Here is a 16223-nt window from a genome sequence, read left to right as displayed (position 1 = left end):
CAGACCGACGCTCTATCCACTGAGACAAACCGGTTTGGGCTAGAGTTAATATTCAGTCATTGTATATGCTGATCTGTGATTATATCTCTATGATGAGCACTTAATCTGTTCCTATGCCTATCTCCCCTAATTTGTTTCCCCAGAGCTTAGCATATATATTAAGTTTATAATTTAGCTTGCTCGAATGAATAAGCATATATATTTGGGCCAAAGTTTCATTCAGACAATTTTAAATTTTCAAGGGAGAACTGATAGGTTATGATTTGTGATACTAGATTATCACTCTAAATAAGTGATTTTGCTTTTCTTATAGGTTCAAGTAAAAAGACAGTTGAGAGACGCAAAAGACAACATAAACGAAAGTTCTTTTAAGAAACAGCTCTCCTGTCATGAAAATTCTAAAAGCTGTATGAGGTTAGTAATGAACTTTAGACATGGAATCTAATGTATAGAATCAGAAGGTAGCTAGTAACAAAATTGAGTACATTTTTAAATGATGTGACATTTAAATATATTTAATTACTTCTTTTAAAGCATATACTGGATAATTTAAGGAAGGACCAGCTGAAATCTGAGAATATAATTTGAACTCTATCTTTTTTTAATTTATTTTTTAAAAATAGATTTCAGGGAGGAAGAAAGAAAGAAAGAGAAATAGAAACATCAATGATGAGAGAGAATCATTGATTGGCTGCTTCCTATAAGAGATCAAGCTTGCAACCCGGGCATGTGCCCTGACAAAGAATTGAATTGTGACCTCCTGGTTCATAGGTTGATGCTCAGCCAATGGGCTACACCAGCCAGATTCAGCTATATCTCTGAGGAATTGGGTTTCTTAGTTTTGTTTTTTTTTGTTTAATCTGGATTTAGATTGATATTTTTATAAAATAAAAGTGTTACAGTAGTGTAAAATTTTCTGAATGCTTATCATATTTGTACCTATCACAACCAATAATGGATAAGTACTGGTGCACAGACCACATTTTGAATAGCACTGCTCTAGTGTTTAGGTATAAAAAGTAGAAAGTAACTTATGGTATAGCTCACCATACTTCATGAGACAGTTATAATTCAAACTACTTATTATTTTTCTCATTGTGCTTCTTTGTATTTTTGCCACTTACTGTATATATGTTTGTTTGTTTTTAAAAAATTTAACATGTTTGTATTTGTTTCTTTAATTGCTGTTGGTAAACATAATTGCCTAGAAATATAGTGCTTAGTATTCTAGTTTAATAGTTTTTTAAAGTATTTTTTTCATCTCAATTGTGTTAGTAATATATTGGAAATTAACTTATTCTTAATACTTAAAATAACTTCTGGTACATTTAAAATTTAAGCCCATTTTGATCTGAAATATATTTTGAGCTATCTAAAAGTTAAATTCTTAAGTCAGTGTACTGTAAGATTCATAATTAAATTTGTAATTCATTATCACATTTCATCAGAATGCTAATTTCTTAAGAGAGTACATTTATTTTGTTACCAAAATAATTGATAGTAGTCCCTGAGATTTATTAAACCATGCAACTAATTTACTATAGTTCTCTAGGTCTTAACTTTTGGGAAGTTACAGACTTCTTTGAGAATTTGAAGAAAACTGCAGACATCTTCTAGAAAAACATGTCATAGAACCTACTTACAAAGTTTGTATATGATTTTAAGAGATTAATGAAACATCCACTGCAAGAACCTACCCATAAACCCACATTAGCTGCATTAGAGTAGCCTTAATTTTCATTTTCTTTTAACTTTATCAGAGTCAGTTTTGATTTATGTACATATGTTTACATAGTAGATAGCAGCACACTTTTCCCAGGTATAATGAAGAAATACCTTTGCTGCCTTCATTCATAATATAGCTCCTATCACTGGCTGTGACAATGTCATGGATATACATTTTTGTGCTTTCTCTGAATTACCCTAATTCTCTTGGCTGTTGCTGAGAGAGCAGTGGTCAGCACTATATGACCTATAACAGGGTTCTACAGTGGGGCTAATTTAGCTGAGGTAGTCCACATGCTTAACTGCTTTTTCTCATGGATATATGGTGGGGGGAGATGGTATAAGGAAATAATATATAAAATAATAATTTGCTTTTGCCCATCAAGTCAGACCCTTAATGATTTATCCCAAAGTGGAAAATCTCTCAGCTATTGGATATTTACAGTATATTTTTTAGAGCCTTTTGGAAATTATTTAGCATTCCTCCCATTCAGTCTTATGTGTACTACCAATTCCTAGTCTCTTCACACTTCAGCAGTATCCAGTGTTGTTTCTCCTTTCTAGAGCAGTAAAACCCTGAAAGACACCCTTTCTTTCTGATTATTTCTGTCAATTCTAGAGGAAGGTATCGCAGTGATATTTTGTTTCTTGGTAGTAAACCTCCATTGTCAGTCATTGGGATGGGGAGGGGCAACTAGTTATACTTTCTTTGCTAGAATATAAAACTCTGTGCCTAATAAAATTCATTTTAGTGGGCAGGAAATTGAAAATAAATGAGCAAAATGACAGTTTTATCTTAATTATTTCACCTTTTTTAATGTTTACAGAAAAAACATAGGAGGTCTATTAAGTGGAAAGCTTTATGACTTGAAGATACACAGTAAGTGACTTTTTCTACCTTTTTTTGTTTCTTACTTTAGTGCTTGTGCCAGAGTTGTTCTTAGTAACATTTTGGTTTGGAAAACAATCATCACAGAACTCTGCTGAGCTCTGTGCATTCTGTTAAATCCTATATAAACTGCTTTCATGGAGTTATTTATGCTGTTCCCTACCCACTTTATGTGTTTTTTTAACGCTCATCTTGGAGGAAGGGATCAGGAGAAAGGGGGAGATGAAAAGAAGAAGGATATGTTCAATTACTTGGTGATTAGCAACCTACATTACAGTCTTAATCAACTTATCCTATATAATAAAAGCATAATATGCTAAGTGTCTAACCCTTCATTTGACTGTTGGTTCAGCCATTCCACCAGTCGCTATGACATGCACTGACCACCGGGGCAGATGCTACAACCAATAGGTTAGCTTGCTGGGGTCTGGCGATCAGGACTGAACAAGACGGGCTGGACATGCCCTAGAGCCCTCCCAAGGTCCTTCCCCGGCAGCCAGCCTCCATCACCCTGTCAAGATTGGGCAAGAGGGCCCTGATTGGCCCCAATCACCTGCCAGGCTGAGGGACCCCACCTGTGCACGAATTCGTGCACCAGGCCTCTAGTAAGAGCAGAAGAATTTAGGGGAGATGAGATAAAGTACGGTAAGCTGTAGCAAGGGAAGCTTGTGACAGTGAAGTTATTTCACAGTTCCCAGAGGAAGAGGTGGTTTGGTCTCCAGCCACACTTCTAATTTGAAACTTTGGAGATAAAGCACCTCTTAACATATTTATCTACATGAACAGTTAAATATTCCTATCTTTCACTCTCACCTAGTACATAGTTCTCCAGTACAGGAAAGGTTTGGGGCAAGGTCTGAGAAAAATGACACCATAGTGTCTTGTAATTCCTCCTTGGAGCTCAGGCTAAATATTCTAAAGAGCAACTTACTTTTAACTGTTTGTAAGCAAGGAGGTGAACATTTAATTTCCAGGCTAGATTACAGTTTTTCTTTATAGATATAAAGAATTAATGAATTTATTATTCTTAAAAGTTATCAAATTCATTGTTTTACATTATGAATACAAAGTTTGGTGGTGGTTATTGTGTTTATGATTTGAATTAACATGGTCTCTCATGTCTATAGATCTCATATTTATAGGTTAATAAGTGTTCTGCCTTTGATAAGTTGTTATTAAAGTGAAATTGTATTGAAAGGATTTACTGATTAGATGAGCATTTTTCTTTTGTTAGCAAACCTTAGATATCAAACTTCTTTATTTTTCGGTATCATTGCCATAGGTAAACATCCCTTTTTAATGTTTGGACTTTGGTAACTCTAGGATCTGATATAAAATTTACTGGTGAGAAAGAGTAAATGATATGGTAGATTTTCTCTAGATAATTTGGCCTGCTCTTACTATGTTGACCTTAGTTTTAAGTCTACTATAATTTTCTTTTAAGTATATATCTCTTGCCTGGACTTATTTTTAGAGAGAGAAGACATAGGCAGATCTAACCTCAAGTGCTTCACTGTAGTGAAGACCATTTATAAGGCTGTATGACTTATTTGGATTTGAGAATTTGTTTTACTAATCAGAATATGAAATATTTAGAAAGTTTTTAGTGAATATTCCAAGCTAATTTAATAGTGAATAGCTAATTTTAAATTATAGTTCTTAAAAAAAAAAAAAGTTTATGCCAGAAAGTTAACATTGTTCAAGGCCTGTAACCTAATGTTGTGTCTGTTTAAGTGAATATGTCTGAAGACATTGTGTGATTTAGGATAGGCAGAAATACTCATTTTATTTTTATATGTAAGTGATCAAGGTAATTATGTGGAAATGTTTTAATTGAACGAGTTTTGGATTCATTTGTGGAGTACTGGGTACTGATTATCCATTTCATTTTTCTATGATGTCACCTTTTACTTGGAAAGTTTAATACATCTAACTTTGTCAATTTCCCCCCCCTGCATTGAAATACATTATATACTTAATGAAATAGTTTGTATTTCATTAAGTATATAATGTTTAATGAAATTACACAGATTTAAATAAATGTAACAACTAATGGGTCTATTTTGGAGGATGCTAAGAAGTTAACTCTGTTAAACTGGTACATTTATAACAGAAAAGATTCAGACATCTATCTTGCCTTTCCTAAGTAAACTACACATCAGAATAATTGAACGGGCAGTAAAGGAAAGTTAAATATTTTTAGAAGTATTTCAACAAATGAAGATAAAAGTATAGAATTTGAATATTAGCATTTTGTACATTAATGCATCTAGGAAGTGATCAGCATTGGCTTTTAGCATCACAAAAGGAGAGACACAATACTCCTTGCCCCAGACATTTGGCTGAGAGGATAGAGGAGCAGTCTGTGGACTGAAGGGTCCTGGGTTCGATTCCAATTAAGGGCATGTATCTCAGTTGCAGGCTTGATCCCCAGCCCGGGTGAGGGCATGTATGGAACGCAACCAATCTATGTGTCTCACATAGATTTTTCTCTTTCTCTCTGTCTCTCCCCCTCCCTTTCACTCTCTAAAAATAATTAATGGAAAAATATTCTCGGTGAGGAGTAACAAAAATTTATTTTTTAAGTATTTCTTTATGGAAGTAAATAATAGCAAGTATACATTAGTGTGACAAAAAAAAAAACAACCCTGAAAGCCAAAACAAACCTGCATCTTATTAAGAAATCCAACTACTAATTTACAAGATGTACAGAGTTGAGATGTATGTTAAATGACAAGGGGATGCAATCAGCAAAATTTAGACCACAGACAAATATCGGGTCTAGTAATAATGTCGTTTTTAAACATTCGTTTAAAATCTTGCTTGGCGTTGACTTGTATTGACATAACCTTCAAACACGTGGTATCTACAGAACGTGTGAAGTGCAATTAACAAGTTTTGCTTGAAAAAGTTTGTGTTTGGTTTGGTTTTTGTTGCAAAACTAGGGCTAAGAAGATGGCGGATGAAGAGCATATTCGGCACTGCATGCTTTACGAGTTCCAATTAGGAAGAAAAGCAAGTGAGGCTGCAAAAAACATCTGTAGTGCTCTTGGTCAAGATGCAGTTAGCGCCAGAAAATGCCAGCATTGGTTTGAGAAATTTCGCGAGGGAAATTTTTCGTTAGATGACAAGAGTGGTCGAGGCCGTGTGTCCAATTTTGATCAAGAAGCTCTTCAAGCTCTTTTGGTGCAAAATCCTCAAATTACCCAACAAGAGCTTGTGACAACTTTAAATTGTTCACAAAAAACAATTTCCAATCAATTGCGTGCACTTGGCAAAGTCCAAAAGTTTGGAAAATGGGTTCCTCATGAGGTGACCGACAACAAGCATAATCAAAGAGTCACAATTTGCAGTTCGCTCCTCTCTCGTCAAAACCGTTTGTCGTTTTTAGAGCAAATTGTTACCGGAGATGAAGAATGGGTGCTGTCTGTTAATTTGAAAAGGCGGCCTCAATGGTTGGACAAAACTGAGGCTCCACAGCCCACGCCAAAACCTGACTTGCATGCGAAAAAAGTGATGTTGTGTGTTTGGTGGAATTTTAAAGGAATTCTTCATTATGAACTTTCACCATCTAACCCACATGTGTCTAACACAAGGCCCGCGGGCCAAATCCGTCCCGCCAGGCCTTGCAATGTGGCCCGCACCGTGCTGTCATCACTGCACTCCGCTGCGTTTCCATCACAATGACAGTTTATGACTGTTCAGTAAACCATTCGGCCCGCGATTTAGGCTGGATTTTAGATTTTGGCCCCTTCTCTGATTGAGTTCGACACCCCTAAATTCTAACCAAACCATTACAAGTGCAGTGTATAGTGCCCAATTGGAAAGGTTAGCCCAAGCTTTAAGAGAAAAAGAACCCGCGCTGATTAATCGGAAGGGCGTAATTCTTCACCACGATAACGCACGACCGCATACTGCAAGAATCACTGCTGAAAAACTGCGCCAGTTGGAATGGGAAGTTCTCCCTCAACCTGCATATTCTCCTGATATTGCCACTTCCGATTACCATTTGTTTCGTTCTTTTCAAAACTTTCTTCTTGGAAAAAAATTTAATAATGAAGAATGCCTCAAAAATGCATTGACCGAATTTTTTGCATCAAAATCACAAGAATTTTACAACAGAGGGATTAAAATGCTTCCTGAGCGTTGGGCACAAGTAGTAGAAAACAACGGCAACTATATTGTTGATTAAATTTTGTTGTATTGTTTAAATAAATTCGATTTAAAAAAAGTATTAGAAAACGACATTAATTATTACTAGACCTAATAACCTGGTTTCTTTAGTCAAAAAATTTCAAGGAGTTTAATAACGGATTGAGCAGAACCTGTAGATTAGGAGACAAACATTCAGCCGAAACCGGTTTGGCTCAGTGGTGGAGCGTTGATCTGCGGACTTAAAGGTCCCGGGTTCGATTCCGGTCAGGGGCATGTACCTTGGTTGCGGGCATGTCCCTGGTAGGGGGTGTGCAGGAGGCAACTGGTCGATGTTTCTCTCTCATTGACGTTTCTATCTTTCTCCCTTCCTCTCTGTAAAAAAATCAATAAAATATATCTAAAAAAAAAAAGAGAGAGGGAGAGAGAGACAGACAGACACACACACACACACACACACACACACACACACAAACATTCAGCCAGTAAGAGTGTGTGGATCTTATTTGGATTTGTATCCTAATGTTATAAAAAGTAAAACTTTATGGACAATTGGAGAAAAATAGAACATTGGTTATTTGATATTAAGAAGTTATTAAAGTTAAAAGTTGTTTTTACTTGCATTAATGGTATTAAGGATTTTCTCCCTCAAAGAGCACTTATCTTTAGACTTGTACACTGAAACATTTATACATTAAGTTATTTGATGTCCAGAATTTGTTTCAAATTATTGCCTCGTTCTTTTGGCTTTGTTTGGATGTACTTTTGAGTTCAAAAATAATTTCTAATATAAAATTATCACTTCGATAGCATAGTGTCTGTTCCCTATTTTATAGACCAACTAACCTTGATTATTTTGGCTTATCTTTCAGAAATGTGATCAATCAGGTTTTTTTTTGTTTTTTTTTAGGCTAACGTTTATAAAGTTCATAAGCCATAAAATTTTAACCTTTAATTTTTACATTTCTTACAAGATTTCTTATATATTATTAACAAATGACCTTATTAGAAGACTAAGAGAACCTGTAAATGTTACTTATAATGGTCTCAAAGTTCAGGGCAAATGAACTAATAAGCAAGAAATAAAAGACAAAATTAAGGTAAAGGTAAAGTTAGTAGGAAGATCATCTTTATTTATTCAAGTTACACTGAATAGGAATCATGCTGTATTAAGCATAATTTAAATTTCTTTTTATAAAAGAACATCTTGAGGAAATCTTTATCTAGGATCACTTGGCTAGATTTTAGAAGAACTCAGTTTTAGCTTTTAAAAAATATATATATTTATTGATTTCAGAGAAGAAGGAAAAAGGAGAGATAGATAGAAACATCAATGATTAGAAAGGATCATTGATCAACTGCTTCCTGCACGTCCCCTACTGGGAATCAATCCTGCAACCTGGACATGTGCCCTTGACCAGAATCGAATCTGGTCCACAGGCCGACACTCTATCCACTGAGTCAAACCCACTAGACTAATTTTACCTTTTTTAAGTTCTTAAATATTTTTTTGAAGTAGGAAAGGGCTGCCTTTGAACATTTGTGTGACTTTCTTTTCTACCTGAAGTTATTTACCCTGTTTCCCCGAAAATAAGACAGTGTCTTATATTAATTTTTGCTTCCAAAGATGCTCTAGGTCTTATTTTCAGGGAATGTCTTATTTTTCCATGAAGAAGAATACAGTACACATTTATTGTTAAATGAAAATAAAGGAAATTTATTACCTGTATACGGTACAGTAGTATGGTAGTTGTCAACACAAACCAGACAAACTGTGAATCCTACAGTATCAAGAATTTACTCATTTATTCAATGACAATCATGACATCATCTTCTGGAACATCATCATAACAATCCAATTTCTGAATTTCCTGGTGAATTTCTTGTGACTCCATTTCTTTTAGAATCAGTGGACCAAATCTCTCATGTTTAGCAATAGCATTCTGGACAGAGCCTAGGGGGGCCTTATTTATGGAGGATGCCTTATATTTCACTCAAAAGGAAACTTGTAAGTAGGTCTTATTTTCGGAAGATGTCTTATTTTCGGGGAAACATGGTATGTTACACACAAACTAATGAATAAAACATGATATTATGAACTTTTATCTGGATTAGAAATTATTAGTAGAACATTAGTTAAAACTTAGCAGGCCTACTTGACAATCTTATTGGAAGTTGGTCTTTTAGTTTTGTACTAGTTTTTCCATTAAATTTATGACTCTAAGAAAGCTATATAAATTGTTTATTTTTTCCATTTAATGAAAATGGTGTTGCTTTACTAGAAAAGATTAGCATACCTTTTGGCAAATTTGTTAAGGAAATGTCACTTTCATTCTTCAGTTAAACTAGATAACTGAATTATCATACTACTTTGTTCTTTAGGCTAAAAGTTTATAATTGGTGTAATGCATAAAAGTATCCCCTTTTCATGCATTTGTTAATAGAGTACTTTTTTAAGTGCAGGCTAAATCCATTTAATTACACCTTTATTAACTTTTAAATAAATTAATCAAATTTAAATGGATGACTGCCAATGACAGGGCTCTATGCTATATAGGGTTATATTATAGGAAAAGATGTTTTCATGAAAACATCTTTTGGGATTAGTGGCTCATGAAATGTGTTGAGATATGCTGAATTCAAATAAATAAGCTTTCAGTTAAGCATAGCAGAATGAGCACCTGTTTAATTCTCTAATCCCTCCCAGAACCCTACTAAAATGACAGGAAAGAAAATAAAAATTTTAAGAGAATTAGAGGAAAGAGACAGCAGATAAGAGAATCTGTAACTAGTAGAAGCTTGAAAGTGATTGTACAAGGTGAATGGTAATCTCTCTTTGCAGAAAGCTGACACAAAAATCTTTCCATGGGGTGAATGGGGTTAAACAGTTTATCCTGCAGATTACTGGCTAAATAGGGTAGGGGAAGGAGACTACCCAGGTGAAGACTGGAGGCTTATTCTAGAGAAAGAAAACAAACTATATATAAAAGAATATTATGAATAAGAGATGGAGCAATGGGGCAATGCCTTAAAAATTCAGGGGAAAATAATTACTAATCTAGATATTTCTATATCCTGCCAAACTATCAATCAGGTGTTAAAGACATTCTCAAATACATAAGAACTCAAAAATTCATTCTCATGCACCTTTTCTCATAATTGTGCTGAAGGTAATTTATGCTTGACTAAATGAAATAATACTGAAGGAGCAATGAGATTCATAAAATAAGTTCAAACCCAGGAAAAAGATGATGGGAATAATAGGATGATGATAAAGGAGTCCTGGAATGACAGATGAACAGCAGCTGGCAGGCGTCTTCAAACTATGGCCCGCGGGCCACATGCGGCCCGCAGAGGAGTCTGATCCGGCCCGCCAGGTTTTTTGGGCAGTGAGCGCAGCCGAGGTGTTACAGTAGGAATTAGTAGTTCATATAGTCCGGCCCTCCAGCTCTCTGAGGGACCGTGATCTGGCCCCCACTTTAAAAAGTTTGAGGACCCCTGTGTTAGAGAGTTACCAATTCAGGAGAAAGAAAAAGAAATGGTATTTCTGAGAGTGGGGGCAACAAATTATGGATGAGTTGATATGCTTTAGTGTATTAAGAGATTTATTTTTTTGTTGTAGAGTTAGGAAAATTAATGATAGATAATATAAGAATACAAGGAAAAGAGAAAACAAAGTAGTTGTTAACCCTAGGAAAAGTAAGTTGTACAAGAACAATAATAATTTAGCATATGGTTCAGTTGTGAATAATGTTTATATAGTTATAATGTAATATTGCTTATATCAAATGTTGATATATCAAAAAGAACATTAGGATGAAGGCAGAAAAGGAGATAGGTCAGTGGTATAAGAGACAAGTCTTTATCTTCTGTAGCAGCAATTTTCAACAGGTGTGCTGCAAGAATTTTTAAAGCATATAATACCTGAGTAGTCAGGAACACTGACCTCTTTTCTCTTAGATTGTTAACTAAAAAAGTGACAACAGCCAACAGAACAACAGTTGCCAAGTGTGAATGAATTAGAATTATACCTGTTATTGTTTTTTGTCAGGTTGGCAAAAAATATGGTATTTTTTAGAGTGCCACAGAATTTTGGTGATTAGTTTATGCGTGCCATAAAATGAAAAAGGTTGAAAATGGTGGTTGTAAGTAAAATTTTTAAAAAAATTAGAAAATAACTGAAACCAAAAAACACCTAGGTAGAATAGTATAAGCATGTTATCTTACCTAATAATAGACAAACATGTAAATTGACCGTACCTCCACTATGCCCACAGCCAATCAGTGAGTATACAAATTAGAAGGCCAAAGATGCTATGAGAGGGAAGCTGGGGGGAGGAGAAGAGGATTTACAGGAGTGGAGAGGGAGGTTGGGGGTAGGGTGAAGGGATCTACTCCAGAGTTTGCAGCAAAGATGAAGACTAGCAGACTCTGGCTGGAGCGAAGGCCCAGGTGCTGGAAGTCAAGGGAAGGGACGCCTGTTGCACAAATCTCTTCATGCAATGGCCTTTAGTTTAGAAATAAAGAGATAAATATTAGATGAAACAGCAAAAGGATTTGATGAGTGTTTTAGGAAACAAAATAAAGACTTGGGATTTCTGTAGTTTTTCTTTATAAGCCTGGAAGTGCTTTTTGTGTGTGTGTGTGTGTGTGTGTGTGTGTGTGTGTGTGTGTGTGTGTTCTTATTGACTTCAGAGGGAAAGTGAGAGGGAGAGAGAAAAATATCAAGAATGAGAGAAAATCATTGATTGGCTGCCTCCTGCTTACCCTCTACTGGGGATTGGGCCTACAACCTGGGCATGTGCCCTGATCTGGAATCGAAACATGATCCTGGTTCATGGATTGACACTCAGCCACTGACCCACAATGGCAAGACTAGAAGTGCTTTTTGACTTCTTTTATTTTTTATTTTTAATATTTTAAAAAATATATATTTTATTGATTTTTTACAGAGAGGAAGGGAGAGAGATAGAGAGCTAGAAACGTCAATGAGAGAGAAACATTGACCAGCTGCCTCTTGCACACCCCCTACTGGGGATGTGCCCGCAACCAACGTACATGCCCTTGACCGGAATCTATAATAACCTGGGACCTTTCAGTCCGCAGGCCGACGCTCTACCGCTGAGCCAAACCGGTTTCGACTATTTTTAATATATTTTTTTATTGATTTCAGAGAGGAAAGGAGGAGAGAGAAATAGAAACATCGGTGATGAGAGACAATCATTGTTAGGCTGCCTCCTGCATGCCTCACATGGGAGGTCGAGCCTACAACCTAGGCATATGCCCTGACCGAGAATCGAACCATGACCTGGTTCAGGGTTAGGGCTCAACCACTGAGCCACGTTGGCTAGGCAACTTTTTAACTTCTTTACTTTGTGCATTACTTTGATAAGTATTAAATGAAAATACATAAAACTGCTGTCCAAAGGCATGTAAATGAGTAGGGCAGATTTGTGAAATGATCTCCAGGAAATCACAATTTAGATAAATCCACACTTTTGATTTTTATGAGAGCTGCTCAGTTATCACTGCTCAGAATTACACAGAAATATGTGAAATATCTTTGGACTAGATTTTCACACTTTTCATTGGCCAGAAAACTAACATTCTTCTCATAGAGAGCTTTTAGTCTAATGCTGGCTTCTTAAGATAGGCTTCCAAATGAAGAAATGCTATGTAAACAGTACATATGCATTAAGTATTGAGAGAATGAAAACAATTCAGCACCCTTAGGACATAAAAGACACTCTGTAGGTACAATATTGCAATTTTCTTTAAGGAAAGTTATTTCTAAGAAAGTGGCTGGTACCTATCACATTTTAATTCAGGCTTCTTTAAGCAATTTAAAATATCTGTATCATCTTTTAAATATACATCAAAGGGTAGGAAAATAAGTTCCTGGAATTCAGCCAGTACTGCTGTCTCCAATTTTGAAATTATATTTGTTACAACAGTTCTGGGTGGGTCATGTGTGGTGGATGGGGAATAGCATGAAACCAAACAGCTGTTGTATAATAATTTAAAAGGAAATTAGTATGCTATTAAGTAGGAAGTAGGCTGTAATCTCTGGGCTGACAGAAGAAACTCCACGTGCATACTAGTATTGTCTTCTAATAGAAGGAAACAAGGCTCCTAGTTCGGGTGATTTATTTTGAACAAAGTCCCTAAGCCCTTGTGAGGCAAGAAAGATCGAAAAGTGAAAGACCAGTTGTCATTTACGTTGTAGACTTTTTCCAGAGTTTTGAGGAGAAAGCAATGACAGTACTAGCAACAGTTAATTGCACACAAGTCTATTGATAGGTATAGATGACTAATAGTAGATTCAATGGTAAAGAAAAACTTAAGAGCAGTGGTCTATAAAAGTACTAACAATTTTGGTCATTAGCAGAAGCTATCCTTTATCTTTCTTAATCTGGAAGTATCTATAATAATAAAAGCGTAATATACTAATTAGACTGGACAGCCGAACGACCTTCCAAACATCATTCTGGACATCCTGGCAGATGAAGCTGTGGTGGCGGGGGTCAAGGGAGAGGCAGTTAGGGGCAATCAGGCAGGCAGAAGAGTAGTTAGGGGCAATCAGGCAGGCAGGCAGAAGTGGTTAGAGGCGATCAGGCAGGTATACAGAGGCAGTTAGGGGCTATCAGGCAGGCAGAGTGATTAGGGGCGACCAACCAGGCAGGCAGGTGAGCAGTTAGGAGCCAGCATTCTTGGATTGTTAGAAGGGTGTCCAACTGCCAGTTTAGGCTCGATCCTGCAGGGAGCCCTGTGGGATCGGGCCTAAACTGGCAGTCGGACATCCCCCCAAGAGTTCCTGGATTGCTAAAAGGTGCAGGCTGATCTGAGGTACCCTCCTTACCCCTTTGCACAAATTTTGTGCACTGGGCCTCTAGTGTATCTAGAGAAATAAATTCCCAGATGGGACCGGTAATGCCAAAAAATAAGTCATAGGCAGTGTAGCCAGAAACAATTCTATAACAGAAAGCTGTTTGATTCACTTCTGTTTTTCCTAATTATAATTATAAAGTTTGAGGAGGAAAGAGTACTTATTTGAAGATGGTGCCAGTGGTTAAATGATAATTTATGGTTGACAAGGGCTGATGGACCTAATTCGCTTAGTCAGCTCTTATTTGAGGTGAGTTAACAGGACCTGTTTTTTAGGTCATAGCTGAAAAAGGACATATATGAAGAGCATTATTGATATTAAAATATTGCGGACAGATCACAAGAATTCTCACTTCATGTTACACAGTGTTTTACAAAGTATCATACTTTAAAAAGATACTATCTTGTAAGCATGTAATAAATAACTTCAAAATGCAATGGGTAGCCGAAACCTGTTTGGCTCAGTGGTAGAGCATCGGTCTGGGGACTAAAAGGTCCCAGGTTTGATTCCGGTCAGGGGCATGTACATTGGTTGCGGGCACATCCCCAATAGGGTGTGTGCAAGAGGCAGCTGGTCGATGTTTCTCTCTAATCGACATTTCTAGCTCTCTATCACTCTCCCTTCCTCTCTGTAAAAAAATCAATCAATAATATATATATACATATATATATATATATATATATATATATATATATATATACACACACACACACACACACACACACATATATATATATATAATTCCAAAAAAGTGAAAAAAAAATGCAATGGGTATTTAATTTTAAAGCGTGCCTTTAACATGTAAAAATGATTTTTGTACTCATTCAGTAGAAACTTATCTGGCCACTGGGTAAAGCTAGCAATAAAACTACTGGTCTGCAAGGTGTTAAGTAATTTGACTTATATATACTAGATGCCTAGTGCACAAATTCATGCACGAGCAAGCCGGCCAGTAAATAGGGTTACGGAAGGTTGGCTGGCTGGCTCCACCCCTGAATGGGATGGGGGAGCCAACTGGGAAGAGGGGCCGTGGGAGATTGGCCAGCCGACCCTGCCCCCATTGGGCCAGTTAGTCAGCCGCAGTGCATGTCATAGTGACCAGTTGTTCTGGTCATTCTAGTTGTTCCCGTCACTTGTCTTTATACACACACACACACACACACACACACACACACACATATATATATATATATTTTTTTTTTTTTTTAATTTTTTTTAATTTTTTTTTTAATTTTTTTTTTTTTTTGTTACAGGGTGGCTTAAATTTTCATTAGGCGCCAGAAAATGTTCATTAGAATTTTAATACTCATGCACTAAGACAGCGGTATTACATGCTTTACCAGTTTTCTCTATTGTGGTCTCTTAAATTTTTCATATATCTGTAGCTAAACAAGTTAAGATAAAATTAACATTTGGAAAATTTATGTAAATGCAAGTTTTTTTTGTGTGTGTGTGTTTGTTATTACCGGAGGATATTTTTCTATTGACTTTTGAAGAGAATGGAAGAGAGTGGGAAAGACACACAGAGAGAAACATCAATGTGAGAGAGACATATCAATTGGTTGCCTCCTGAACACTCCTAGACCAGGGCCAGGAATAAAGCCTGCAACCGAGGCACATTCTCTTGACGAATTGAACCCAGGACCCATCACTCCATGGGCCAATGCTCTGTCCATTGGGAAAACCGTCTAGGGCTTACTTTATTTTTTAAAATATATTTTTATTGATTTTAGATATGGAGAGAGAGAGAGAGCGAGCGCACGAGCTAGCGCACAATTTCAATGATGAGAGAGAACCATTGATCACCTGCCTTCTGCACACCTGACACCAGGGATTGAGCCTGCAACTTGGGCATATGCCCTGACCATGATTCATAGATCGATGTCCAACCACTGAACCATGTCAGCCGGGCCAGTACTATTATTTTAAATGCAACTTTTCTAAGTATTTTAACTTTCTTTTGGTCAGTATGTCAGTATCAGTACTGACTTTACAACCTTTTTAAAAAAACATTAAGACAAGGTAACCAACTCTTTTTGTGTCTTTGTACAGGAAAAACTAAATGCAGTGAAATGGGAGGAAAGAAAAATGCATCAATGAAGATGCAGAAGGTATGTTGAAAAACCTTTTTCTTAGATAACTTTATGGTTTTTAGTACATAACGCTAGTGCCTCAGGTATAAAAAATATTCAGCACAACTATTACTCACTATTATTTATGTTATGGAAGCTTTTTGTTTGCTGTTTCACTAACCTGTTTTTACTTTTATAGCTTCGAAGATCAAATCAGTGCACAAGCTCGTCCTTCAGAAATTCTTTCTCCAATATATTTTCTTCTACTAGTCACACTGGAGACTCTTCTTTTACCTATAGAGCTTACTGGTTAGTATTTTCTACTTTTAATTGATGCTTTTTTCTACTTGATGTTTTAGTTATAATTAACTTTTGGAAAATATTTAGACTTAGGCTAAACAAACATTTTGAAAGCCCACCTTGATTTTTGCTTTTGTATCATTTGGAAAATAAACTAGTTTTAGCAAAGAGAAAACCTATCATATTGTGACATTCTCTA

General features: G+C 36.2%; 1 protein-coding gene across 11 annotated transcripts in view; it reads left to right on the top strand.

Annotated features, from left to right (window-relative positions):
* Window positions 1-16223, top strand: part of SCAF11 (SR-related CTD associated factor 11) — a 76069-nt gene that overhangs the window by 46869 nt on the left and 12977 nt on the right. For 10 of the 11 annotated variants that reach the window (XM_036456173.2, XM_045587936.1, XM_036456175.2 and 7 more), the window contains 4 exons: window positions 314-414; window positions 2553-2605; window positions 15705-15763; window positions 15924-16033. In XM_036456173.2, coding sequence (XP_036312066.1) covers window positions 314-414; window positions 2553-2605; window positions 15705-15763; window positions 15924-16033 — 323 coding nt within the window. The remainder of the gene's footprint in view (window positions 1-313; window positions 415-2552; window positions 2606-15704; window positions 15764-15923; window positions 16034-16223) is intronic. The other variant, XM_045587937.1, reaches the window with a different exon arrangement.

This window comes from Pipistrellus kuhlii, unplaced genomic scaffold (assembly GCF_014108245.1).
Source record: "Pipistrellus kuhlii isolate mPipKuh1 unplaced genomic scaffold, mPipKuh1.p scaffold_m20_p_3, whole genome shotgun sequence".
NCBI lineage: Eukaryota > Metazoa > Chordata > Mammalia > Chiroptera > Vespertilionidae > Pipistrellus > Pipistrellus kuhlii.
This window is presented reverse-complemented; position numbering and strand designations above follow the sequence as displayed.